The 22,705-nt window shown below is 38.2% G+C and overlaps 1 protein-coding gene across 2 annotated transcripts; it reads left to right on the top strand.

Annotated features, from left to right (window-relative positions):
- Positions 1-2,521: 2,521 nt before the first annotated feature.
- LOC139939820 (protein PALS2-like) lies at positions 2,522-22,656 on the top strand. 2 transcript variants are annotated; one of them, XM_071935955.1, is made up of 14 exons: positions 2,522-2,627; positions 6,371-6,487; positions 11,526-11,647; positions 13,131-13,283; positions 13,616-13,777; positions 14,210-14,285; positions 14,479-14,630; positions 15,606-15,620; positions 16,306-16,437; positions 16,914-17,022; positions 17,282-17,509; positions 18,492-18,694; positions 19,217-19,345; positions 19,863-22,656. In XM_071935955.1, the coding sequence occupies exons 2-14, from the start codon at positions 6,445-6,447 to the stop codon at positions 20,070-20,072; spliced, it is 1,734 nt and encodes a 577-aa protein (XP_071792056.1). In that variant the 5' UTR covers positions 2,522-2,627; positions 6,371-6,444; the 3' UTR covers positions 20,073-22,656. The 2 variants fall into 2 exon arrangements, with proteins under 2 accessions (XP_071792056.1, XP_071792057.1); XM_071935956.1 differs by lacking the exon at positions 15,606-15,620.
- Positions 22,657-22,705: the final 49 nt, after the last annotated feature.

The following is a 22,705-nucleotide window of genomic DNA, read 5'->3' as shown; positions in this document are numbered from 1 at the left end:
CGATAAAGGGTAAAGGGAATTTGGACACTATTGGTAATTGTCAAAGACCAGTCTTCTCATTTAGTGTATCTCAATATATGCACAAAATAACAAACCTGTGAAAATTTTAGCTCAATTGGTCATCTAAGTTGCGAGATAACAATGAATGAAAAAAACACCCTTATCACACGAAGTTGTGACTTTTGTGTGCTTTCAGATGCTTGATTTCGAGGTCTCAAATTCTAAACTTGAGGTCTCGAAATTAAATTTGTGGAAAATTAAATCTTTCTCGAAAACTACGGCACTTCAGAGGGAGCCGTTTCTCACAATGTTTTATACCATCAACCTCTCCCCATTACTCATTACCAAGTAAGGTTCTATGCTAATTACTATTTTGAGTAATTACCAAGAGTGTCCACTGCCTTTGAAGATTAAACAATAGTTACGGGTAAAGGGGTTTGTTTTCCCTTTTGCTTTTTGAAGATTAACAAACGGTAAAGGGTAAAGGGTTTGTTTTTCCTCTTCCTTAAAGGGTAAAGGGTTTGTTTTTCCTTTTTCCTTTTTGATGATTTAAAAACGGTAAAGGGTATAGAAGGCCGTTTTTCCTTTTTCCTTTTGAAGATCAAAAACCGGAAAGGGAAAAGGGTTTGTTTTCCCTTTTTCTTTTTGAAGATTAAAAAACGGTAATTTATGAAGTGTGGGGGGACATAACATTTACGGCGTGGGGTCCGGGCCCGCTTTAGGGCCCCGGAATTTTCTTTAGCCCGTAGATGCTCTCTGGTGCAATCTAGTGAATCTGAGGGGTGATGTTCCCCCCCTCTCAGATGTTGGAATTTAATGCCTATTTCAAGCTATGATGCACCTGTTCTTGCTATTATGGTTATTGTACCTAAAAAGCAACTCAATTATAGCTTCGTTATATCAATATTGTTTCTGCATTCTAATGCTCAGACGGCGTTTCATCCCTATCATCACCAGACCTAAGACACAAGTTTTATGGGGCAAATCTGTCAGAATGGAACAGAACATCTGTATAATGTGAGCAGCAGTATAGAACCTTTTGGGTTGACAGCATCTTCAAGTGCGGACCTATGAACCAAGATTTAGGGGGTAAACCTGTCGAAGAGTGAGCTCACGAGTGCGAAACCTTTATGGCATGGGTCCGGGCCCGCTTAAGGGTCCGGGAAAATTTTGCATTCTATATGCTCTGTGGTGCAATCTAAATAGACCAATAAGAGGCATACAGAACGGAACAGAACATCTGTAAAAATGTGAGCAGCAGAAGAACCTTTTGGGTTGACAGCATCTTCAAGTACGGATCTATGAACCAAATTTTAGGGGGAAAATCTGTCAAAGAGTGAGCACGCGAATGTAGAACCTTTACGACATGGGTCCGGGCCCGCCGAAGGGTCCGGGCCCGCTTAAGGGTTCGGGAAAATTTTGCATTCTAGATGCTCTGTGGTGCAATCTTACAGAACGGAACAGAACATCTGTAAAATGTAAGCAGCAGAAGAACCTTTTGGGTTGACAGCATCTTCAAGTGCGGCTCTATGAACCAAGTTTTAGGGTAAAATACTGTCAAATAGTGAGCACGTGAGTGTGAAACCTTTCCGGCATGGGTCCGGGCCCGCTGAAGGGCCCGGGAAAATTCTGTATTTTTAGATGCTCTGTGGTGCAATCTTTAGGCCATTTAGCGGCCAAATGGCAAACGAAACAGAACAATGAGCTGTATGAATATTTGTGCTCAAGTGCTCCAGCAGTTCCTCAGTGCAAAACACGATTTTCACAATAAAGGTGGTCAAACGACACGGGGAACATTGATACTGTGTCATGTCCCCCACTCTTCGAAAATGGGGTGGGTGGGGTGGGGTGGGGTGGGGTGGGGTGGGGTACACGTCCCTTCCACTCTTTCAAGGGGGGAGGTGCAAATCTGTCAACGATGGAGCATGCGTGTGAGAAGCCTTAACGGCTCGGGGTGCGGGCCCGATTAAGGGCCCGGTAAAATTTTGCATTTTAGATGCTCTGTGATGTGCAATCTAGGGCCAAGAGAGGGGATATTGTGTCATCCTTTGCCCACAGGATTAATGCCCATTTAGGGACACAGGGTTTCGTCTTACACAGTGCAAAACTTGGGCTTCATGATAAAGGTGGTCAAAAAGGTGGGGGGGGGGCATTTGATATTGTGTCCCCCACCTTCCAAAAGGTGGGGGGGGGACATGTCCCCCTGTCCCCCCCCCCCTCCCCCCTGATTGACGCCCATGTTAAAAGGGTGCAGGGTTTGTTTTTTCCATTTTCCTTTTACAAATTTAAAAACGCAAAAGGGTAAAGGAGGTCGTAAAAAACGGTAAAGGTTAACATTTTTTTCAGAAACTTTAAAAACGCAAGAGTTTTTGTTTTTGGCCCCCGCTTTTAATTACCGTTAACTATGGAGTGCGCCCTCTTGCAAAAAAAGATTGGCCCCTATTTTTCATTACCGTTAACTATGAAGTGCGCCCCCTTTGAAGAAAAATATTGATACACGTAAATTACTGTACGACTCGTAACCAAGTCTGCAGTGTGTTCTTGATTGAAGCTCGAAGTCCCAGGATTAGTGCGTCGAAAATCGCTGGAAAGTTCTTTGTGTGTTGAGTAGATGGGGTTATTTTCAGGTAAGATATCGTATTTGTTATTTAGTGTAAATCTACAAATAAGATTTGAAATACCTCTGTAGACAACACATGTTTTATATAGCCATTTGTTGGGTAAAAACAAATTGAGTTGAGGGTGACATGAAATTGAATGAGATTGGAGGTCATTCATTCTGAATTCACTCAAGACACTAACGTTTTATTACAGCCCAGCAGATACACATCTCTGCTCATCTAGCCCTGGAGGTTTTGGTCCTCAATCAATGTGTACTGTCTTCATTTCGACACGGGGTACTATCTAGTCATATTGTGACCAACGCCAGTGTATGTGAAACTTTCATTTGAAAATGGCTGATTCATTGTGATGATTTATAGCTCTGTCTGTATTGCTTCATTGGCAGTTGGTAATTACTCCAAATAATTTTGATTAACATAAAAAACTTGCCTGGTAACGAGTAATTAATGGAGAGCTGTTTATATTATAAAATATTGACTTGTGAGAAACGGCTCCCTCTGAAGAAACATAGTTTTCGAGAAAGAAGTCATTTTCCACAAGTTTGATTTCAAGACCTCAATTTTACTTTTCGAATTTGAGGTCTCAAAATCAAGCATGTGGGATAACTTTCCGTATGGCGCCACCACTTTTTCACTAATTTTTACAAAAAGGGATATCTCATTGAGGTAAATTGGATACTATATTATTTCATATCAAATGAAAAAGTGGTGGCGCCATACGGAAACTTTTCCAGCATATGAAAGCACACAACTTTGTGTGACAAGGGTGTTTTTTCTTTCATTATTATCTTGCATCATCCACATCATTCACAATTCAGCTTCTCAGCTGCATTTAAAGTAAGCTGATTAGCCTCTAAAATTGTTATTTTATTTTAATAGTTATTCCTTTACTATCATGAATACTTGACTAAACCTCTGTTTTATGGAATGACTACCCCACGATCGATTAACAGGCCTTGCCCTACAACTTACAAGCATTGATCATGGAGGTAGTTCTACCTCCATGCATTGATGAAGAAAAGTATGAATTATCATGGAGTTATTTGCTAAGTTGTCTTGGATGTTTTTTAGGGTACTGTTGGTGTTTGTGTTTTAAGACCGAGTGGAAAATATGGAGCAGGCCTCAATCAGACATTTAGGCGTGCCTCGAGGCCTGATATTTCATTATTTAAGTAATCAAGGTTTATAATGTACAATCTTATCTTTGGTTTATAGCTCCATGGTCAAACCATTGCCCTATTTCAGAGCTACACTATCGATATTACACTGTTGCCAGGCCTGTAGGCCTACCATGTCTTTTGAAGTCCTTTTTCTATGGTATTTTCATGGAGGTAGAATGCGATGATTTCATACCAGGCAGATTACCAGGTCTTTTTAACACCTTTTGATGATCCAAGACACATTATAATCCTATTTAAGCCCGGTTCATACTTCCAGCGACAACCCGTACACGCACCATTTCCCATAGTGACGCAATGAAATTCGCATCGCACGAAGCATTCGCAGGAAGTATGAACCTGGTTTAAGTAGGGCCTACTGTAAGGATACCAAATATGTGCAAAGCAATTTGTACATATAGAAATATGATAAAGAAATATGATTACATGTAATTTGTTCTACTGTACCCAAATTATTTTGAGATGATGATTGTGTGTGAAACGCAGTCATTGGATTCTGATTATTCATGGAATACCTCACTCAGCCCCAGTCAATTAGATATTTTAAGCTGTCCACCTGCCAATGACATTGGGTCTGGGTTATCAAGAGGTTATAGAAATCTCACACATACTCTTGTACTGACCATTAAACCTGGAGAATTTACAGCTAGTTAAGCTTCTACAGTAATGATATCATGCATTATTGAGTATGCGCGGTGAGGTTGGGTACTTCCCTTGCATTCTAATCAAAAAAGGCTTTTGTTGTGTACACAGAAAACCCTCGTGTTTTTTAATATCCGACCATACCGCAGGCCTTGAATTTAGTTCTCGAGGGGAGCACAGCATTTTTTCTCTGGTAAGGGGCACAATGCAGTGTTTGTTTTTTTTTTAAGTGGAAAGAGAAATCTACTTAATTAAATGGAAATGTACAACAAATTTTTAGTTAGCTAGGCTATGATATCAAAAGTCAGAAAAAAATACATTAATTATTATAGCAAAAGAAAACGTCCTTAATATAGTTTGATTTATTGGTGCCTTTGGATTGATATTTGTAATCCAACAAGTTTTCTTGTGTATTGTGTCTTTACTGACATTTTGTCATGAATTAAACAGTGTCTACATTGTGTAGTTTTACAGATCTTGCATTGTATAGGGACCTTTACAATCAGCAGCCTCTCAAACTATGGAGCTCGATGCTCCGGCTTAATGTTCCCAAGAGGGAGTAATCCCACTTCTGACACCATATTTGCCCTGTTGCTCATGCTTGTGTGTAATCCCACCTGGATATTCAAGTTTGTGCACTACAGGGCCTACAACATTTTAAGTTTACACAGGTGCCTTGATCTGTCAGTCGTGACCAAGACTAATTTTGTGAAGTTGGGAGCAAGTACATAGAATGCCACAGAATGAAGTGCTTGGCAAGTTCGACATCAGATGTTTCTGTTTTAATAATGCTCAGGACGTCAATTGAGTAGGGTGCCCTCAGTTGCTCATTGGCCAATCCTGTGCTCCGAGCTTACGCCATTCTTTGACTTTTTTCCCCAATATGATGTTTAAAATGCTTTCTACCTTCGTGAGATGTCAGAATTTTAGGCTCAAAAAATAATTATCTAAGATATCATCTAATATCGGGATATTTTTTGACGATATATCTTGGGTTAAAAAATGCAATATAGCGGAAGCTTAGTTGCATGTAACATTGGTACAAGGGTTCAATACACTAAGCGATCCATCCGGATCCCATGCCTGTAGGGCAATCAAGAGCCTGACGATTGTTCTTAAATGTAAGACATTAACAATCACTTGACTATCATAATTGCTTAGGCCATCCACGAATGTTTCTTGAAGTGTTGATGAGGGCTTGTCAAGTGAAGTACAGAACGTGTAGTTCAGGTCAGTAAACGTACCTTCGAATAGTGCATATTGTGGGATATAAGTGTCCAACATCATGTACAATCCAACAATACACACTTCTCAAGTGTTTGTGCTTTAACCTGAACTACATGCACTGTGAATACAATTTGTTTTCCAATTCTGTGCAGCTGCTGTGATTTGCCCACAGTAGTTCCGAAATCGTTTTCTAACCATGGAGCCATACAAAATGATTGCTTTATGGTTTTAACCTTTCTGTGAAGACTGTGCAAACATAAATTGATCATAAGTAAACATAATTTCATGCACTGAACATACGTATGTACACAGCCACAATCATACATTCTTTTTGTATCCATTTTATGAACAGCAGTTTTAAAACCTCAGACGTACAATGTAGCAGTTATATCAATTAGTATAATATATTGTATTTATCATCGCTGTGTCAATAATAAAAAGTGAGTTTGTCAAATACAAGATCTGCAAAGAGTCACTCAATATGTACTGTTGTTCATTTGGTCACATAGTGTCTTTGTAACAAAAAGTGTGATTGTGGCTGTAAATACATTCCATTATTACATGTAGTCATAGAGGCAGCTCTCTGCAAAGTGAATGACAATTTCTCTACTGTTTTTAAAGTCTTGTTTCAGAAAATACTTGTATGGATTGGAATAATTGAATTCGCCATTTTATACTTCATCTTGTTTATTTCATTCGCAGCGCACAGAGGCTTAAGATTCAACACTTCCAAGATAAGATTAGCCTAGATCTGAACAGTTACCATAGCAACCACTATGCCTGTTGCAATGGAGGAACCCAGTGATCAACGCAACCCAGGTAGGGCTCGAACAACCAATCAGAACCTAGTGTCAAAGGTCAAACCTCTTAACATGTCACTGATACATTTCAGCGTCAGGCCAGTAAGCTCACAGGACAAGGCAAATCCGGTTATCTTGTGTTTTTCAATTAAATATCTTTGTTTTGAAAAAAGATGTTTGAATGTTAAATTTGAGCCTGATAAATATCTTGCAATTGTGTAGTATAAAAGTTTACTAACCCATCATAAGACAAAAGAGAGAGATCTTCTCTTGGTGTTTCATAAAATTAAACCAGAACCGAGTTCTCATTTTGATGCTGGTCCAGTAAAAGTTCTGAGCTAAAAGCACCTGCTATATATTTCTTTTATGCAAATTTGCCCCAAACAAGGCTAAAAGCCACTCTTGGTAAGGGGCTATTAATAGAGGAAAACATTTCATATAAAACTACATGTAACTCGGGGGAGCTGAAGATACAGGAATTGATATTCTTGTAGTAAAGAATGTGGGTGGCTCGCGGGTGTGAGTACTCTTGCAACAATGCGGGAGGTCAGCCATTTTGGAGTACCTACTTCGCACATTATACGCGTTAAGCATAGTGCCATCCAGTGTTGCATTTAGTAGCACTTATTCGTGCAGGTTTTTTCCTCATTTTTTTCCTTCTCTTTTATGCAAGTTTGCACCAAACAAGGCTAAAAGCCACTCTTGGTAAGGTGCAACAAAAAGAAAATATTTCAGATAACTCATGGAAGCATGTGGGTGTATACTGGGTAACATGCGCATGAAGTGCTCTCGCATGATGAGTGATAAAATAGTATCAACATTTGAGAAGGATACGCAGTTTGTTTACGCAATTTAAACTCCCCTGCAATGTACATTCCAAGTGAAAAAATACACAAGACTGGACTCTGCAGCGATTGTAGCTCAAAACTTCTACTGAACCAGTAGAATTTGTGACAAGACTGGAATCAAAATGAGAAGAACACTATCTACACAGTTTCACATTTGAGCTGTTTTGGGAATAAGCACTAAGATTAAGAGAAGACATCTCAATTTCTTATGGGTAAAGGTAATGTCATAATTATAAGAATGTGTAATTATTCAAAAACACAAGACCTCCAGACTTGTACAGTGGTAAGTTTATTGGCCTGATGCTAAAATCACTGGCTGGGGCCTGCAGTCCATTGTTGTATGAGCCCTGTTTACTTAAGTCTGAGGTTTCTTAATTGTTGCACTTAATGTAATTAGAATAAAAAGGACACTTAAATAACAGCAAGCTCATTTAATTCATTTGCTCATTTAAGTTTGTCAATTGGTCCGAGTACACAGCTTGTAACAACATGGAGAATAGAGCTACATTATTAATAACATTAATGGACTCTGATGTACCAGCCTCAGGTGTTCGAAGGGCTACTTTCATTACATGCTGCCACTAGCCAGACATTTGGCTAATTTGTTTTTGCCTGATTGAGCTCATGTAAAGAATTCATTTGGTTTATCTGATGAACACTACAATGATAAGATTAAGCATCGAGTCTTTTAGCCCTGGGCTAAATTTCATTTCAAAGTTGTTTTAAGCAGGAAATACTGCTTGACAGCTTTCTCTGCTTTGCAGACGTTGAGTGGGGCACCAGTCACAACAATGAAAACAGTGTAATTTTGGCGGGTAGTGATTTCCTCAATAACGAGGAACAATAAATGAGGTATCAGCAGTGGCAAATAATTGTGTAGTGTACACCTATAGCGCACACTGTAAACCACATGTATACAATAAGTGCATAATGTGCTCTGACTGGTGTCCAAGTGATGTAATCATGTATGGGTGCATCGTGTGGACATAATAATATGTATTGAGATGTTTGTTGTTTAGATTTTCATTTACAAGTACAATATACTGTGTACAGCATCTGAACATTTTTGTGTGTAGGCCTACACATATGTACACATTGCCTACACGTATGTGAACATGTGGATACAAAGTACATTTAAATTACTGTTTCCATGGACAGTATATGATGCACGTCAAGGATGATTACATGTAATTATAATACAATAGAAATAGTAGACTTAAATAATGCGCAATATCTGTAAAAAGTACATTCCTTACACATGAGAGATTTCAGATTTAAACTTCCTAATGTCATGTAGGCCAACTGGCCAATACTTTGTGCATAAAAGGGTACAATATGTAGTTCTTACAGTGTTGCGTCTCAAAGCACTCAGTACTTTAACAATAGGTATGAAGAGCTATTTTGAATGATGAGACCCATTTATAAAGCGCCCATTCAGGCTTAATGGTTGCTGCTCCTGGTATGGGTTAAAGCACCTAAGGTTGACCTTGCAATAATCCAGGGGTGCATACACTCTGGTCATACCACAACCTAACAATTCATTTCCCATTCACATCACTGGGCCTTGTGTTTGAGTACCAAGTACTTGTGATGGTTTTATGACTATGTTTTTACACTGAATCTTGTTTGTGTACAGTATGTCCACACTGCCTACTGTATGGCTGGTCCACATTGTTTTAAATACACTGTATATCTTGTTTAATGTACTGCTGGTGTATTTACTGGCAGCCGGTCCCTGGATGCCAGTCCACAATATACAGAAAGGAAATTTATGGGTACATTTTGTATTAACAGTTTGTATGGAATGTTAATTTTTTATCAGCATATGGTATCAAGTACCAGTGTTTTTATTTATAGAAAAAGTGTGTTCACCTTTGTAGACATAAAAATAAACATTGTTTGCATATGTACAGTAGGCCTACATGTACTTTAGGGCCTACTGGTATTTATTTATTTATATATTTATTTATTTATTTTAATATTTCAACTGGGTGATTTTAATATTTCAACTGGGTCTTCTATTCTATATAATGTGTCCCAGCTCAAACAAAGATACAATCAAATTCAATGGTAAAAGAGGAACACAAACTGCATTATAGAATATTATAGTGAAATTAATTTAAATGTAACTTTCGTGCAAAGTGGGAAGCAACCAAATATTTAAAATAGCAGGGTAAAGTTTGTAAAAATAATCTCCAAAACAGTTGGGTCTAGGGCCTACATGTATGTAGGTTTTCAGTATTTAATTTTGCCCAATTATCAGGCTTTTGTTGAAAGGCCCACGTATTTGATGTACCATTGCATATGCGAACATTATTTATTGTCACAGATGTAGCTGACTTTCTGCTAAACTATACTAGAGAAAATATGTCTGTAATATGCAGGCGAAAAAAAATCTATAATACAAAAGATGGCAATAAGTCATGAACCTGTCCATCAAACGCCTGTTATGCTGCAGCTCAGTGTGTGAACATTCCAAACCCCATCCCCTTGAAGTCTCTTCCCTTGCTCTGTGCAATATGCACCATTTATTGACATCTCCCATCCCTGCTACAAGATCAATCACAGATTGTTTGTCTGACACACATTACATCTTTCCTTGGCAGGACTTTGTTTATCTGAATCGTAAATTGTAAAGCTGGAATACTGGAAACTGATTCATAGATATTGAATTTCATTCATGCATCCAAATTAAGATATTTCTATTATACATCTTTTTGCTGAAAAATGTAAATTTTATATTTGTACCTGATGTTCAGGTTTATTTTGTTGGCATAAAGTTATATCTAATGTTCCCTAATATAAATATTGAATGTTTAAATATTGAAATTAACCCAAATCCTTTGTTGCATGTCATGTTGTTCGATGTATGTAGATATAACGTCAAAAGAATTATTCCTTTTTTGTCTTCATTCTTTTTTCTTTTCTGAAAAAAAAGGTGCCTTTAATTGAAGCCCTACATTTGTAGACGGTATTTCTTTTTATACATTATGAATCTTGTATATTTGGTTTGCGGTAACACCATGTGTGTATCTACCTGCCAGGTAGAGTTTGTTCTTAGAGAACTGTCTTCCTTTGTTCTACTGCCATGGAGTAGATAATCGGAGGTTCGGGAGACTTCTCAGTTCTGAAAAGAATTGTCCTGCTTTTTAACTATTACCAGGACGGATGGTATAGAAAATAGACTGGACTACTACTGTAGCTTATAGGATCGTAATTAACTGTACTGCCGCTGAGTTAGTTATGAATTGGTCTCAACTTTTCGACTAGCTTACTCTAGTCATCGTCAGGAGACTGTGAATCTTTTCAAAGAAATAGCAATTCCTTTTTCTAAAATTAAGTGTTTTCGAACTTGAAGCCCTACATGTACAATGTACATTTAAAGATGTACAGTAAGACTTTTTTCATTACATCACAACGTCTCCGTTTTACCTTTGTTGAGAAAGCTTCACTTTAATTACTGTACCAGAAGTAGCAAGCGATTGTTTTCACAGAGTCAACAGCAATTACATTAATTACACACAGATATTACACCTGTTCTTTAGAAACAAAACATGTCTTCCTGAATGCTTATTCAAGCGAGAGGTTTTATTGCGTAAAATCCATACAAATTATTGATCTCTATGCAGTGTATGTAGACAGGTAGGCCTAGTACATGCATTTGTGCACTTGTACAGACTCAGTGGAATTAGTCTTTACTCCAGGCGTTACTATCAAATGATACAAACAGACTCGGTGGAATTAGTCTTAGCTCCAAGCGATACTATCAAATGATACATTATGATTTTCCAGTACCAACTGTAGCCGCAGTTGTTTTCATTATGACCAAGATATACAATACACAACTCAAGGCTTCTTCTTCGAGGGTCTTTGGATTAACGAAGACAAAGGTCTTGAGAGCAAGACTACTTATTGAACTGTATGGATTATGTGCACATTGATAATGTTGGTGCAGAGTGTACTGTTAGTCCACATATTATACCACATTGTAGGGACATTGTAAAGTGCTGTATTTGTATGTAATTTTGCAGGCTGTAGAAATACTATCTAAGCCATTTTGAGATATGATGGACAGCTGCACTCTGACACTAATAAGGTCTGGGTAATCTTTATCTGTATACACCCAAACCAGAGGGTGCACTCCTAATAGTGCATTCTTTCAAACGTAATATTTTGAAGTAATCCAATTCTCGATGGTTCTCTTTACAGAAGCCATGGATACTGTTGTTGACAATCTTCACAACATCGGGAATTCTGCAGAAGCACAGAGCGTTGACCTCTTATTCCTCAAGGAAGTCATGCAAGGAAGAGTTCTGCAGAATCTGGTTAAGGTACAGAATACAAGATTGTATTTCAGGCTATTTATTAGAGCTCTACAGTTGTCTAAAAGCCAAGGAAGACTCTCAGAAAAGCAAACTTAATCACGGCAATAGCCAAGAACAGAATGGCTGAATGGAGAGAAGACAAGAAGAAAATTTAAGTTTTAGATGTGTGATGAAATCCCTGGAGAATTATTCCAGGGATTATTCTCAGTTAGGGACTGAAAAACCAATCCACATAGTGCCCTCGGTGGGATTTGAACTTGGGTCCCAGAGGTGGAAGGCAAGGCCACCATTTTCCTTGTTCTTTAGATATTTTCATGGTAAATGCACCACCAGTGTGTCTGACCTAGTTCCTCCTATTGGGGGTGTTTGAGCGTGAAATCCAGGCTTTCTGTTTGTTCCCACCCAAGCCACACACTCATGCATTGCTGAGATGCAGAACAAAAAGGCATTCAAACAGCTTTATTCCACGCTCTTTGGATCTCCTTGCCTGGTGCATGTTTTTTTTTGAGAGGAATATCAATTCCTACCTTCAGCTCCACTCGAGATATTTTCATCTTAAATGTTTTCTTCTTGTAGCCCCATTCCAATAATGGCTTTTAGCCTTGTTTCAAGGGGCGAACTTGCATTACAAAAAAATCGTTTATTTCTTTTTTAATTGCAGAGTGCATGCAATATTTGAAATCCAAATCTCTCATCATTGCTGCAATATATTTAGATTATGTTACTAGTTATTCTAAACTAAATACTTTTTATGCTTCCTGTTTTAGTTTTGATGGAATTCCTGAAATAAAATGTCATAGTTTTATTCAGTCACGCAATCCTACATGTAAAAGCTATACGTGTGACTGTGTGAAGAGTGAAACCGATACATCTGATTTTATTGAGTTAGAGAACAAATTCTGACTCTCCATTCCCAAATCACTCCATACACCTCTTGTCAAAACTCAAAACAACTAGGTTTATTTCCTTTTTGAATACATGAGAAGAACAGCTTTCAAGTAAGCCTATAATATTACAGTGTAATTCACTCCTAGATTGACATCAAATCACATGGCTGATGTTTCAACTTCCCTGTTTCCAAGAATTGCCTGATTTTTGCATTTTTCATAATGACGCCATGTACAGGCCTCAAGTTAACCCACAACAACCACAGCAATTACAATGGCCTTATGCTGTGAAGCCCTTTGCAAAGCTCCAGGACCGTCGGAGGAAATTGCTGTTTGAAATTGAAGGCCTGCATGTTGACGATCAGAGCATACTTATCTAAACGTTGAGTTGTCAAACCACTGGTTCTTCTCAGAACCTCCAAATATCATGATGAAGTTTATGATTTGTATGTGGTGTCACCACAAACCTCACTAGATCATTTCCCAATCAAAGGGCATTTCCATTAGGGCCAAGACCAGGGCAACAGAAACCAAGGCCTGTTTGGTCTTTGTATAATTCTTCCAGGCCTTATAAGTAACCATCTCTCCATTCATTTCATCAGGCGCATGACACACTGGAGGAGATTGAACTGAAACCAATGAGGAAAGATGGTGTTTCTCTCCTCAATGAGGTCATTGATGACATCGGTCCGTTAATAGCGGAAGATGATGGTGCTGCTGAACTGGCAGGAATTCTGGATGATCTCAACTTCACAGTAAGTGTCTGACTCTAAAGTAATAATAATACATTACCTGGTGCCATTTAAGGATTATGTCTCATAATTCAAACCAAGTCCCACATCTTGCAGGAAATACTGTATGTTACAGTGCCAGCAGCGTCACTGAGTGACGGACATGCGTGCTATATAAGAAGCCACTATTATTATTATGGTTAAATTATTAAAGAGGTCTTATAAAGCGCACATACCCTAGACACTAGATCAAGGCACTGAACAATAACGAATCAAAAAGAAACAAATTAAAGGGCTTTGAACAGTTAAGTCTTCAACATTTTGTGATATTCATTTTCTTTTCTTTCCTTTCCTAGTCCTTAACCAAGACCCATGACAGTATCGCTAATGGTGACTTTGAGCAGCCGTCAGTCTTCTTGGATCGTACACGTCCAGCCTATCCACCCCCTCATGAGTTCAACGCTGTCGGAGACGCCATCAGGATGGTTGGAATCAGGAAAGGAAAAGATGAGCCTTTGGTAAGAAATCATCCACAGGGTCCTCTCTCTCTTAACTGGGCCTTGAATTAACCCATGAAACCCAAGGCGTTTGCCATGGCGCCCAGTGGTGTGGCAGGCTGTGGTGCCCTTTGCAAAGTTTCAATAAAAATAGAATTTACATTTTCCTCAAAGAGGTGCCCCTCCCCAGAGCAGAATTCCTGTGCCCCTTCAAGAGGGAATTTCAAGGCCTCCTAGACCTTTATCAGGGCCAACGATCATGGCACTACTTACCTGGAAATCGTGTTCTTACTGGCAATATTCTGCGCTTTACTGAGCAGAATTCTTGGTTAAGCAGCTCCATGAAGTAAAGTGTGAGAGGTTTGTTGATAAAGACTGCAGAGACATTTAAACCACTGTAGTCCTACTAATCTGACAACTTTTCTTTTGTGATTTCTTTTGGAATTTCTGCAGGGTATAACATTGAAACAGGAGCATGGAGAAGTAGTCGTCGCCAGGGTAATTCATGGAGGCATTATTGAGAAACAGGGTGAGCCATAGTTTTCTACATAAATATGAACAGAGCTGAGATTTTTAACTTAGCAGAGTCTCTCTCAAAGGCTAAGAAATACTCTGCTTGGGTTGAATCAGGTCTTAGCAAAGCAACTGTTTATTGAACAATGTTGTGTTATACAGTTCTTTACGAGGTAATGTTTGACCCTTTGTCCTCTTTATTTATCCAGGTCTTTTGCATGTTGGTGATATCATTAAGGAGGTTAATGGTCTTGATGTGACCAATGACCCTGATGCATTGCAGGAACATATGAAGATGGCTTCCGGTAACGTCACACTCAAGATTATTCCAAGCTATCACAACGATTATCACAACCTACCTGTAAGTCATGAATAAAAAAACCTGTTTGTTTGTTTAGATGATCTTCCCATTAAGGGATCATGGCAAACTCCTACAAGGGGATAGAAACACCAAGCTGACAACAGCCAATCTCTCATACAAACATTGGTTTAACGTCTATGATTATGGATTACACAAATCAAGAAATTATGATTTAGTAACTAGACGACAATATTTATTTCAGTCATTGTGAAATCAGCAGTTAGTTTGGGGGATTCGAACCAACCACCTTAATATTGCAAGTCCTGCAGTCTAACCACTGGACCACGCTAACCTACCAAAACATTTGTGCATGAATGGATCACTTTATCATCGGTAAACGTTTTGTTGACAAGACACCATTGATGTTCAGTCTTGTGTGTTTGATGATCTGTTTCAGCATTCTCCCTTAACATAAGCTGATGGCCTAATACAAGTTAAACAGCTCAGGACCAATAAAAACACAATATTTGTGTGGTTCAATGGACCAGTTTATTTATTCTCAAAACTACAGTGTTTAAAGGCAGTGGACACTATTGGTAATTGTCAAAGACTAGCCTTCACAGTTTGGTGTTTCTCAACATATGCATAAAATAACTAACCCGTGAAAATTTGAGCTCAATCGGTCATTGAAGTTGCGAGATAATAATAAAAGAAAAAAACAACCTTGTCACACAAAGTTGTGTTTGTTAGATGGTTGATTTCAAGACCTCAAGTTCTAAATCAGAGGTCTCGAAATCAAATTCGTGGAAAATTACTTCTTTCTCAAAAACTATGCCTTTTCAGAGGGAGCTGTTTCTCACATTGTTTTATACCATCAACCTCTCCCCATTGCTTGTCACCAAGAAAGGTTTTATGCTAATAATTATTTTGAGTAATTACCAATAGTGTCCACTGCCTTTAATATATGAGAAAATTGTATTGTTAAAATGTTAATGTTGTCTTTCTTTTGTATTTGTTCAAATTTATGTTTTTCAGAATTGGATACTTCTGGTATGTGTTTATAACATTGGTTAAGGGTACTCAGTAGAAATGTCCGAGCATGTTGCACCCATTGTCCTTGCACTCGCTTTATGAATAGATTCTGTATCTCAAATATAATTTAATTGATGTTTATTCTAGGGTTGTAAGCTTGCTCTAAACTACACTGCCTTTTAAATGAACTGAATTGGCAATCATGGACAAGCACTTATATTGGTTTGGCTGTGTGCAGTTTTGCAAAGAGCTCTCCTCCTGTGTTAATATTGGGTTGCTGTTAACTTTGAATGGAATAAATTACCGTTGAGCAGTTGCCAAAGTTTTACTACAGTGGTGGTATTTAAGGAGACTATTTTGGTTCTTTTTGGGCTAAGCCTTCTCCTGTTGCATGCATGCCCCGATGCACGCAAACAACACCCCAATTTGTCATCCTTGCACATTGCTGCATGACAAGCCCAATGTACTGGCCTCATCAATGGTGTCAGGGATTCACCTTTGACCTTCAATAAGCTTTTGAGCTGAATTTTGTGTAATAATAATATTAATTATAATAAATTTACAGTTCCATGGGCACCAAGGCAGCAACCAGATGCGCCTTTGTGGTCATCAGGCCTGGACCCAATGTTATGCCTCTGGTTGCCTCCAAGTTGCCTGTGTGTGCCAAGTCTGTTGTACTAAATTCTGGTGTTATTTTGTGTAGGTGTACGTCAGAGCCTTCTTCGACTACAACCCTGACCATGACAGCTTGATACCGTGCCCTGAGGTCGGGCTGTCCTTCCAGAGAGGAGATATCCTATGCATTGTGGACAGAGAGGACCAGAACTGGTGGCAGGTGGGTAGACTCATGCAAGCCTAGTCTTAACCCAAGACGTCAGAGATTGACAGAGATCGACAGTGGATAGTGTACTGCGCTCAGTTTTAAATCATTATAGTGCACCCTCTTATGGCATGAATTAACCAACTCGACTGGCTCTTGATTAAATACTGCCATAAGAGGTCGCTCCACAACGATTTAAACCGATTGCAGTTCACTATCCATTATCGATCACTGTCGTCGTCTTGTGCCAAGACTGATCTAAGCCTGGATATCAACTCTAATTTGATTTGAAACTTTGCATGATGAAGGTTTGTGGTAACACCATGTGAATTTCTTTTTTTTTGAGTAGTGTTGTTTCTGAAAAGAATGGATGGTTGATAACTCAATATTTTGATCAGTATGCTCTGATTGTCTTCAGGAGATTGTGTGACTTTGTTGCTGATGCTGCTTACTGCCTTGGTTTTTTAATGATGTTATTGTTTTGTAAACAGGCATACATTGTGGGCGGTGACAATGCAACAGGTCTTATACCCAGTGTAGAGCTGGAGGAGCGGAGGCGAGCTTTTGTCCCAAAAGAGAACGTTTATACAAGACAAACAGGTGAGACAAGAAATCGAATCTAAACATGTTGAGACCATGGGTTTCAGTTGGGGGTAAGTGAGTGAAAGTTGTTTTTAGTTTGATAACAGTAGTTAGTCCCTTTCCTAAATCTGTTTGAGTCAAGGGACAGTCTAGGTACACCCAGAGGTGACAGGTGCAAAGTTATTGTTGTTTCCAGAATCTGGACTAATGAGAACTTGTCTTTTTAAATTGCATTGATGATCCTCACAGTTAACTTTTTAATGTCCCTTTGAAACAGTGGCTTGCGGCCTTATACAGAGTAAAAGACGACGCCATGAGCGTTATCAGACGCGTAAGAACTACGAGTTCGACCGCAGTGACATCGTGATCTACGAGGAGGTTCAGGAAATGCCGCCGTTTCAGAGGAAGACATTGGTGTTACTCGGCGCTCAGGGAGTAGGTCGGAGAATACTCAAGAATAAACTCATCGATAGTGACCTGAAGAGATATGGCACTGCTGTTGCTCGTGAGTTTAACTCTCATTTATTTAGCATCAGGATCCTTTGATATGTTGTCAGTCACGTCACTGGGAATCACATAACTCTTGATTTATTTGAAGTCAGATGAACGAGTTGTTTGGTGTAGAGTTAATGGTTCTTTCCACCCTCTTATAAACCAGCTGCTCAAGTGTTTAGCATGTATAGGGGATTTATGCGACTCTCCAGTAAACATTGCTCTGTTAATTTTTTTCTCAAAAACTTGATGACTAACGAGACTGATAGTGCTGGGCGAATAGTGAAATTTTGTTATTCGGATACCACTGGCCAACTTTTTTTTTTTTTTTTGGTAGAGGGCGCTGTTCGTTTGTGAATGAGATCTCCTGGGCGGATTGATATTAGTTTTAGACAGTGTCACTCGGTTCATTCATAAAAATGACCGGATCTAATTTAAAGATGGCGATTTGCTTTTTCTTTTGATCGTGGATGACTCTACGTGAAGGAAAACTTTTGTAATCTTTGAACAAATTACGTCACAAATGTCATTGTTTTAACTCCTCACGGAGGTGAGCATAGTTAAATACTTAATTAATGCTGTTTTATGCTGTCTTAATAGAAGTTTCATTAGGATTCAGACAAATTATTCATGTCTGTTGTCGCCCGATGTTTGCGGATATTCGGATATTAAAGAATATTCGGTTATTTGGTTGTAATTACAGAACTATCCAGTTTATAAATAGCTATTCGCGGCTTATGCGGATATCCGGTTAAGGAAAAAAAGGCATTCGCGGTTACGGATAGGAAAACCTATTCGCCATTAACCGGATATTCGAATAATTAGCCCAGGCCTAGAGACTGACACTACAAAAGGTAAATTATATTACTTACATCTTCATTCATAGTGAGTAGAGATTCATGTCATGGGCAAAACAATGGTCTACAAAAGGTATCAAAGTCCTTCAAATCAAATATCTATAATTAACTTTTAGAATGTTGTTATTTGTTGATTAGATACATCAAGACCGCCCAGGGAAGGTGAGGAGAATGGTCTGGATTATTGCTTCTCAATGCGTCTAGACATGGAGGAAGACATTCGCCAGAATCGCTTCCTTGAGTACGGGGAGTACGCTGAGAATCTGTACGGGACAACGTTTGACGCAATACGGACGACGAACAAATCGGGCAAGATGTGTGTTTTGGACATCAATCCTCAGGTAGTTATTATTCAAGGGGCCTCAGCTTGGGCTCCCGCTTGGGCTCTGCACGCTGTGTATGCAGTGGATATGCAGCGAGTATGAACCTGCCTTTCAGGCTTCTTCATTATGGGAGCAGTGTGTATTTTGCACATGATAGTTTGAACATCAGCAGACGAAGCCTGGAGCTGGAGCCCTAGCTAAAGTTTTCCTCCCACATGTGAAACTGATTAATTCTTTTTGTTTCCTATTCGTCCTATTATTTGCGCTAGTTGTGCTGTTGGACGTGTAATCAAATAACACAAAATAAATAAATAAAACAAACAGGATCAAAGTTCATATGTTTATGTTACTGTATCTTAGAAACTTCATGGACTCTTGTTAAATTGCTTACAAATTTCATCAAATTTATTGCCCCTCCTGAAAATAATCTTTCTTTCTCTTTTCTTCTGGACAAGTCTGAGTTTGCTCACAAAGTTCATCAAATATAATCCCCTCTGCTAAAAACAATCTTTATCTGTGTCTCTGTCTTCTTCTTGACAGTCACTGAAGCTTCTCAGGAACAGTGAGTTTCTACCCCTGGTTGTATTCATCAAAGCTCCCGAGTTAGAAACACTCCGCCAGATCCATGATGCAGCCAAAGTACCTGGAGAATTAGAGAAACATGTAACGGTAATAACAACAATCAAAATTTAATGAGTCAAAACCAACGGTTCTTTTCAGAACCACCCCAACTCATTAGAGATAGTCATTACATGGTGTTACCGCAAACCTTTCCATATCGTTTTTCCACCATGCAAAGTTTCAAATCCTACTAATCAAGATATAATTGATGTAAATTCTTTCATCACGGATAAACCCCACTCGAGTGATTTGCCTGTGGATATTTGGATTACAAATGAACTTTGGATTCCCCAGACTAAAGACAGTGTTGCACCTTCACATGGTTCAGGGCAAGTTATTGTATAGCAACCTCCAGATGAGCAAATCTTGGTTCCGCTGTGCCAACAGTCTTCCAGAATGGGGTATGGGGTGTGGGTGTTCACTGCCTCTTACATAACTATATAAAAGCTTCATAGCAGTTTACTTGCGACTATAAATCATTGATCAGACATTTATACAAAAATAACTTGCAGAAGGCTTGTTAATTTTGATGACCTTGTTGACGGATATGCCAACTCTTTTGCAGGATGATGATCTTCAGAAGACGGTCAAAGAGAGCGCTCGGATGGAGCAGACGTACGATCACCTTTTCGATGTCGTCATCGTCAACAGTAACTTAGAGGAGTCGTTCAATAAACTCAGAGAGGCCATTGATGGGATGTCTTCCAAACGACAATGGGTTCCAGTAGATTGGGTGTACGACTCGCCCATGATCAATCCAATGACGTCATTTTAAAATGAGAATGTGTGGTGGGGAGGGGAGTGGAATTATTCATGTGGAGGTTTATACCTCTACTTTACAAAATTGATGCAAGATGTATTTTTTAGTGCTGCAAGCTACATGATAATGTGTATAAGGAGGGATGAGACCACTTTGTGCACAACCAATGCCGTACGCCCCTAGTGTATGTTTCATGATTTTTCTTTCTTTATAAATTGTTTGTATCCAATGACTGAAAACAAACATGATTTAGAGTTTTTTTGGCGATCAGATAATGTTATGTAAATTAATAAGAATTTCAGCTGAATTAGACAGTTCAGTCAACCACTAAATAAACGCAAACTACTAGCAGCCTCTATGGTCCCTGAAAGGTTATTTAAAAAAGGACTTGGTTTGTAACAAAAACATATGTAAGAATGATGAATTGTAATAATTGAATTGGAAACTCAAAACATTTGTCCATCTTAGTGTGGAATGCTATTTGATTCTACAATATGAGAGAAGTTTTTAAAGATAACTTGTTATACATATAATCCCTTCTCTCTGTGTGGAAGGATTCAATCCTGATATTTGAAACAACCAATTAATCTTTTATCAATCTAAAAAAGAAATGCTGGCTTTTCCTGTGTGTTTCCAAAAGCAAATGATGAAATTGTATTTATGAGATTTTAAAAAGCTTCTGATTATTAAATATACAAGTACGTCTTTACTTTTGCTATCTTAAACAGGGTTGGGAGAAAACTGTTCTTTTTAATATTCCCTAATACTACATTGCATTAATTAAAGTGTTAGTAGTTATTTATTTATAAGTATTTACTCTAAGATGCCAGTAGGCTATCTAGCCAGTGAAAAGACCTCAGAAGTTGGTAGCAAACCACATACCACACAAATTAGGGTGAGCTTTACCGGTAACTATAAATCTCCAACGTTGCATTATATTTGATTCGCATTCACACAGCTAAGTTGTACTTGTATTTTGAATGATGCTGATGTATTTCAATATACCAGGCTAGCATGTTTTTTCTCAGGACAATTCAGTAAGATCTAAACTACTCGCGTCCAGCTACCACTGGCTTACTGTTATGCATGCTCATGTATCGGTACATTGCTGCATGCTATATTATGCTTTATCATTCTCTAATACTTATGAAATATTTACATGTCTTGGGCTTGGATTTCAGGCGGTGTCAAGTTTCATCTTGAGGCAATCTTAGGCTGTGTCTATATTGGCAGCTGTGGGTGGTTTTCTTCAATAATTACCCCAAATCAAGTGCAATTTCTTAGTTATCTTAACACATTGCTTTGCCCTCTTTTCACAATGGGTATAGTTTCCTCTATTGTTTTAGTTCCATAGATGTATCCCATGACAGTACTACGGTCTCGTTTTGTGCAAAATGAGAACATTTTCACATTTATTCCAGCAGTAAGTTATAAACAATTTTTGTTTCTAAACCGTAGTTTGGGAAACTTGTAACAATTATGGCACCCGTCAAAACACCAGTTACATTGAAAACTGGGCTCTTCTAAATTTTGTTTTCTTCTAACATATTTCACACCAACAAAAAATATGAAAGAAGAAACAAATAAAAAGTTATACCAATTTTATATTATTGCCCATTTTTGTTTCAATATTTAACTTTCGTTTCATATTTGTTTATGTCCAACATTTATCTTGAATAGTGGAACTAGAGAGTCAAATTGGTTTACAAAAATGTGAAGTCAATTACATTTTTAGTTTTACTGAATAGTGCTATTGAACATTATATGAACAATTAGCTTTTAGTTTTTTTGTATAAATATATATTATGCAATATCTACTTTAGATCTGTTTGGATTAATAATTGTTTTATTTCCATGTCTCACATTCAGAATTCTTCCAAAAAATTTTTTTTCCCTGTTTCTTCTGTCCACATCTAGCAGTAAAAATTACAAACTGCTTCAGGCGCCTTATACAGCGTAGTGCGCTGCAAAATTCCCTGTGAATACAGCCACAAGCAATTCATATTCAATCAGCTTTTTAACGGTTTTTGCTACACAAGATTTCTCAGTGGTTAGCAGATTTCTTTTGTGCTTAAAGTTAACCCCTTTATGTTCAAACAAATATATATCTGGACCCGATTACATGAAGCTATTAAACAGAATTCTGCTAAGCAAGTTTTTCCATTAAGCAAAAACTAGTTACAGGCTGTATACATTTCATGGCATTTTGGCTTGTCTGCTAAGCAAGCTTTATGAAATTGAGTCCAGGGCAGTTCGAGTGGATTGTACTATCATTTTTATTTTCCCAAACAGCATTTTTTATTTCCACAAGAGTCTTATTATTCTTTGCTTTTGTAATTGTTCACTTGCAAAAATGTATTCAGGTTTTTACGACAGAGAATGTTCATTTATATTTGAATAGTTGTATTTGTTTATACTATTTATACTCTGATTGTACAAGTGAGTTTCAGTTATTGGTTAGATTGTATTCCGTAGTTGTGATAAATTGGTTACACTAGTTTTCTAATATTGTGTGACAAGGTTGTCTTTGTTCTTGCTATAAACTTGAACAGTTAGAGAAAACCATTGATGGAATGAAAGTTACCGAAGCCCAAAGTCATATAGTTGCTTTAAGCACACAAAGTAGCTAAGCACAACCAATAATGGTT

Source organism: Asterias amurensis, chromosome 7 (assembly GCF_032118995.1).
Source record: "Asterias amurensis chromosome 7, ASM3211899v1".
NCBI lineage: Eukaryota > Metazoa > Echinodermata > Asteroidea > Forcipulatida > Asteriidae > Asterias > Asterias amurensis.
This window is presented reverse-complemented; position numbering and strand designations above follow the sequence as displayed.

Excerpts from the sequence above, each read along its gene's own strand:
- LOC139939820 (XM_071935955.1), top strand. The coding sequence starts at position 6,445 with ATGCCTGTTGCAATGGAGGAACCCAGTGATCAACGCAACCCAG. Across the intron at positions 11,648-13,130 it reads TTCTGCAGAATCTGGTTAAG|GCGCATGACACACTGGAGGA; the intron begins GTACAGAATACA and ends TCATTTCATCAG. Across the intron at positions 18,695-19,216 it reads TTTTGGACATCAATCCTCAG|TCACTGAAGCTTCTCAGGAA; the intron begins GTAGTTATTATT and ends TCTTCTTGACAG.